The sequence below is a fragment of the Protomyctophum parallelum genome (assembly GCF_964188405.1).
Source record: "Protomyctophum parallelum genome assembly, chromosome: 2".
Lineage (NCBI taxonomy): Eukaryota > Metazoa > Chordata > Actinopteri > Myctophiformes > Myctophidae > Protomyctophum > Protomyctophum parallelum.
In genome coordinates, this window is record NC_139699.1 from 31,511,878 (window position 1) to 31,518,162 (window position 6,285).

Sequence of the window (6,285 nt, forward strand, 5' to 3'; positions counted from 1 at the left end):
CTTTACTTGAGTATTTCCAGTACTTTTACTTCACTACATCTCGGATCCAAATATTGTACTTTTAATCTCACTACATCTAAAACTTGAGTTACTTTGACAATTTTGATTATTAATATAAAACATATACAGTATACCGTAACGCACTTCAGCCATATACATTTCGGCCATTAGAAAATATGAAAGTCTGTTATTTTCAAAACATTATACATTTGAACTTTTTAAATGGGGCATTCTGTATAATGAGTACTTTTACTTTTGGTACATTCAGTAGATTTTGATAATACTAGACCCCAATAAATTACATCTGGCCACAATAGATCACAGGATCTACTGAATGTGAAGGTAACCTACTGGGGGGAAGCCACACTCAGCACAGCTACACCTTAGCGCACAGCCGCGGACAGAAGAAGCTGACGCCCAACGTCATTCCAGCTTTTTAGACAGCTGGTGGATGGAAAAGAAGCTCCACCTCTGCGGCTGACTGACGCGACGGACAGATTCCCGGAAACGCTCTCCTCCGTGTCAGTCAGCCGCGGGGGTGGAGCTTATTTTCCATCCACCAGCTGTCTAAAAACTCGGAAATTACGTAAGACGCAGCTTCTGTCTGCGGCTGTGCGCTAAGGTCTGCCCAGGGGGTATGTGTGTCGTAGGCTCAATATGTCAGTTTGACACATTCAGTAGTTCCCGTGATCTTTGGTGGCGAGATGTAATTTCTTGGGGTCTAGTAGGACTATAGTAAATAATAATAAAAATATTGCTAAAAACAATTGTAACATATTTAGCCCCATGCTCGAATGCCCTGACAAAAACAGCTAAAATCCCTAAAACAAAAGAAAGCAGCAAATGGAAAAAACACTCTAATAACAGCCTAAAACATAATCCTTGGTTGAAAAAAACTAGTTGTCCTTTAAGCCTTATTAGAGCCTTATTACAGGCAGCAGATTAAGTAAAGAATTGGAGTACTTTCCCCACCACTGCACTGTACCTTTTGAATCAGCAGTGCCAGAACGGTCCCAGAATCTACCATGGGCTCTGAACTTCAGTGGTACTGGCAGCTCCTGTACCACAGAAGGTGACGTGCCTTCCCTGATATTGTTCTTTGCAGTGTTTACCACCATAAAGGTGGTTGCACACTGGACACATTTTTCGGAAAAACCAACAGAGAAACACAGCTAGAAATCCGAAAAACGCGCTCTGTGTGCAGGGACCTTAAATGTCCCACAATGTGTAATGCTACGCATCTTGGGCTGCCCGATATATGGGAAGAATTTAGTATTAAATGTAGGCTAATATTGACTGTCTGGGTCCTCTCAGTCCTGTCAAGTTCAGAAAACAACAAGACACTACAAGACAACATAGCAACTTCAATATCCATACATTGAAGATCAATAATGACCTGGTATCTGTTGCTAAAGTTGATTGATTCACACAAATGAAAACATAGTGATTGGTGAATATTATAAGAATCAACTAATAATGTGGCTCGTATACATTAATAAAACATGCATGAGAGTAGCCTATATACTATATAACATTTATCAGAAAATGACACCACATTTTAGGTAAATAAATGATGTTTTTTCACATCAAGACGCTGTCATCCAGCCAATGGAGCTCATGTATCCATGTATGGCTCTCTACGTCACACAGCCTGCACAGCTGATGCTGTGCACTGTGTGCAGACAGGAGCGCTAATGATCCATGAAGCGGAATGACGCCAAATGTTAGCTAGCTCTCCATTCTGTTAAAACAGAAATCCCCTTCCTTCCCCTGGAATTGTTGCGGACGTTTTGGCCAATGCAGAGTTATTGGGGTTCTCTGCACAAAAGATGTTGGCGTGTGTGTTTCCCCCTGATGTTATTATGTCTGTCTACGACACGCAGAGGGATTCCCCTCGCAGTAACATTCTGGGATGCTGCTAAAGGTCATTAGAGTGGCTCACTGTCTTGGAGTAAAGCAAACACGCATCCTGGCCAAAGGGAATAACCTTGAGCAATTGTTATTATGTCGTAACTCGTAATTTAAACCTCGTCGCGTGACAGTCGTGTCACTCGGCCAAAAAAAATAAAAAAAAATACGTATTTTCAATCCAAATACGTCAAAGTACAAACTGATGTCCCCAGTCCCACACAGTGTGGTCGGGTGGTATGAGAGTGAATGAATGGAAGGTGTGCTTTGCGACTGTGTGTGTGTAGAAGACCGTACGTGACTCACCATTTGGATCCCTCTCCCAACATGCACGCGCGCACACATGCACACGCGTGTACACACACACACACACACACACACACACACACACACACACACACACACAGCTAGTTTTAGCCAGAGCCATCAAGGGCTCTGGTTTTAGCCAGTGTGTGTTAGCATAGCTAGCAAAGCTGTGGGCAGATCCAGCAAAAATAATACCGTGTAGCTACAGGCTGGCTAATCAGACACAGGCTGTAGTAGTATAGCCTGCTAGTCAGTGATGGTTGCTCGGTGTCACCGTACTGTCTGTACTGTACACTACTCACCGTGAACGGGATGTCATTGACGCTGCCCACCGAGTAGCAGCAGTCCCCGGGGTTCACGGCTCCCGTCAGCACCTGATGGAGATGCATTTTCTTTCCGTTTAGCAGCAGATGGATATTTAATTATTTACAACAACGAACGAGTCCACCCTCTCGGTTTCTCCATCTAGCAACTGCTGCTGCTGGGAATCCCATCAGTAGTAGCGTTGTCTTCCAATCCTCGCCCCCCGGCGGCAGGCAGCAGCGGGGTTGCGGATAAAAATTTCCCCCCGACCCGTTCGTTTCTGGTGCGATTTCGCCCCGTGCTCCCGTCATTCAGGTGCACGTATAAAAAACAAATGTCTCGTCCGGCGTCATCCCGATCTTCGTCAACACTAGCAGCGCGGCCATGCAGGATTATTGGTGCGAGAGACAGAAGCGCAGCTCCGCAGCGGACCTGACATGCGCGCTCACGCTGATCTGAAGACAAGGCACGACTGCACGACCACATAGATAGAGCATTCAGCATAGACGTATTGGTTGGTTGCCGTCTGCCGAAATACCATTTGGGGGCGTCAGTTTGGCCACCCCCCTAGGGCCCTAGTCTTTACATTAAAAAAATATATTATTTTATATTGTCCCGGATTCGGAATAGTTTTGGCAGATTAATCTGATTTCATGCAATCGATATGCTATTGCTATTCCATATGTGACACTTATAAATTATAATAGATAACGCATTGTATTGTATGCAAGTGTTGCAACCATTGATGTATTAATCACTTTCAAGGTGGCATCCCAATTGAAAGTTTGTATATCCACTATTTTCTCTATTTTAGAATTATTTTTTGACACTCCCTCTTTCCCTCTTTCTGTTAGCCTCTGAAAAAGTATTTCTAAAGTTACCACGGTAAAATATGTTGCTTGTAGTCAGAGTCGGACTGTCGCATGATCGTTGGCCCCCGACTCCGACCCCGGGCCCCCGTGCATACCTTACCATACCATACCATACCTGATCAGCTGATCTAGGTTTCTATATCTATGCTCAGGACTTTCCAGTTTGTAGAGCGCGCTGTGACGACGGCTCGTGTTCATTGATCATGTTGGTCTATCTCTGTCTGAGAAATGGGAATACAATGCTATATTATCTCCGCCAGGCCGAAACGGCCGGGAGGCGGAGATTATATATTATCGACTCTGCTGTGTGTGTGTGTGTGTGTGTGTGTGTGTGTGTGTGTGTGTGTGTGTGTGTGTGTGTGTGTGTGTGTGAGACGTGTGTGTGTGTGTGTGTGTGTGTGTGTGTGTGTGTGTGTGTGTGTGTGTGTGTGTGTGTGTGTGTGTTGTGTGTGCGTGTGTGTCACAGTATGTGTGTGTGTGTGTGTGTGTGTGTGTGTGCGTGTGTGTGTGTGTGTGTGTGTGTGTGTGTGTGTGTGTGTGTGTGTGTGTGTGTGTGTGTGTGTGTGCGTCCATGCATGTCCAAGATGGCAGCAGGACCAAATGGACCATATAGAATAGATATTTAACTCTGGTCTTGAGCCACATTAGGTCTACTAGCCAGTAGCCATATACCCACTAGCCATCTGCTCACTGCAAATACCCTACATTTGCCTTAATCCAATATGCCACCATTGACAAGGCAATATTTTCTAAATTTCATTATGCTTTATGTATCATGTGACGTGTCAAACTAGGGGATTTTTCTGATTCTGAATCTATTCCCAAGCATTAGTTTTGCACAAAAAACACTCTTTGGGCTAAAAACGGCCATAGCCGTCAGACTCATCACAAATGTGATGAGGTCAGCACATTTTGGGGACATTTGGGTAAGTGGCTTTATGGCCAAATTTAGTCCAAGGAGTGTTTTTCATGCAAAACTAATGCTTGGAATGGATTCAGAATCATGAAATCCCTCTAGTTTCACATGCTTCTGAAAGCACAATGAAATTTAGAAAATATTGCCTAAATTATAATAGGTTATCAATAGGGCCATCTTGGATTGAAGCAGTGAGCAGATTATATTAGGGTAGATTTATTTTCCTGGCTAGTAGACCTAATGTCCTGTCAGAATCAGTTGAGAAACAAAATAATCAAATTTTGTCCAACCTGAGAGGATTTTTTTACTTTATTTACTGGACTATTTGTAGTTCAAGTTCGATCCCGGGGCATCTCAGCAAACCATCTCCCAGGGGTCTAGCGCAGGGTTTCCCAAATAGCGGTGCGTGCACCCCTTGTGGTGCGCCAACGCCCTCTAGGGGGTGCATGACATGAAAAGGGTAATGGCGGATTAATGGTGTTATTTAACACAAACGGCAAAATTCAGTAGGCCTAAACACCGTTGTAATGAGATATAGCAGCTGCATGTCTCTAGTGCAGTGACATTCCGTGATTATTTGCCATAATCAAATTATTTATCATTTTTGGCCAAATACAACAAGACTGATTGTTAGGGGGTGCGCCAGCTAGGTCAGGAGGTATAGCGGGGGGACATAGCTGACCATTTGGTTACCCTACTCGTAGGATATTTGTGCTGCTCCCCTCCCGACGAGAGCGCTGCTATTGCTCATCCAGATCGGCTATTTTCACTGTTTATGAGAACACACACGGCCGCTTGTTATTACGTGGCGGAGCCGCTGAGAAATGTGTTATTTTGAGGGTCGGCCTGGCACTTTTCGGCACATTTTGTTGCCCCCGTCGGCGTGTTGCCCTACTCGCAGTGCGTATTGCACGTATAGCTAGCGACGGCACTGAGCGGGGGTGCACGGCCAAAAAAGTTTGGGGACCGTCCGCTGGTCTAGCGCATTGTTACGGGGACAGATTCCCACGTGTTACCAGCTGATGATACCGACAATAAGCAACTCCCGACCTACTTCTACACAATTAGAGAATGTAGAAGAATTGTTATTTTGATCAATGTTTTCCTGTTATCTCTCAAGGTTCAATGTTGTACTTTATTGTTACATCTTGTGTACAGGCAAGAGTCAAACTTATTTTTGTTTGGCTTCCTTCAGACAATATGCAGCAACAGCATAGCAAGCACAGCAATCAAAGGCATAGAATAAAGAGTGCAAGAAAGAGAAAACAAAGAGTAACAAGAATGACTCACGTCATAACTGCCAGGTGCAGCAAAGAGACTATGGGTTTTATCTCCCATGGCTTAGAGGCGCTAGAGGCAGCCAATCATGACAAAGTGTCCACTATGTCCTATAGCCAGGTTGCACCTGGATAAAAAAAGAGAGTAACATTATGTAGGCCTACAAATTATGCATGTTTTCCCATACAGCTTAACAGTATAGGTTATGTTCCACAACAACAATTTAGTTTAAAATGGTGCAATTCGAGGCTTCGATGGGGGGAGGTGACGGGGATCACATCCACTGATGCGTTCGGCTGTCCGCACAACCCTCTGAATTGCTTTGCGGTTGAGGTCAGTTCAGCTAGGCGTTGTTGTGCTTTCTTCACCACCCGCTCCGTCTGTACAGCCCAGGTGAGATCCTCAGTGATGTCCTATATGGATGGTACCACATCAATAGAGCATGGATGTGTGGACAACACATCTTATTCAACAACAACAAAATATTCTAAGACACGTTTTGGGTCTGAGGGGCTAAATGCCATCAAATGGTAAAGAAAAGACGCAATTACCTACATACCTGTAGGTTCCATCTTGGAGACAAATCTTTGCTGTGATAAAATGAAATAAAAAAGTCAACCAAAGACTTTTTTTTTTTTTTTTTATTTAAGTGTTCATATGTGAGCCGGTGGAAATTTAGATGTGTTGTGTTTTGCTTTATTA

At 44.1% G+C, this 6,285-nt stretch overlaps 1 protein-coding gene across 2 annotated transcripts in view; it reads right to left on the minus strand.

Annotated features, from left to right (window-relative positions):
• The window catches only part of dmxl2 (Dmx-like 2), a 66,643-nt gene extending 63,723 nt beyond the window's left edge, over nucleotides 1–2,920 (minus strand). For both annotated transcript variants that reach the window (XM_083759800.1, XM_083759799.1), the window contains exon 1: nucleotides 2,517–2,920. In XM_083759800.1, coding sequence (XP_083615926.1) covers nucleotides 2,517–2,603 — 87 coding nt within the window. In that variant the 5' untranslated portion in view covers nucleotides 2,604–2,920. The remainder of the gene's footprint in view (nucleotides 1–2,516) is intronic.
• Nucleotides 2,921–6,285: the final 3,365 nt, after the last annotated feature.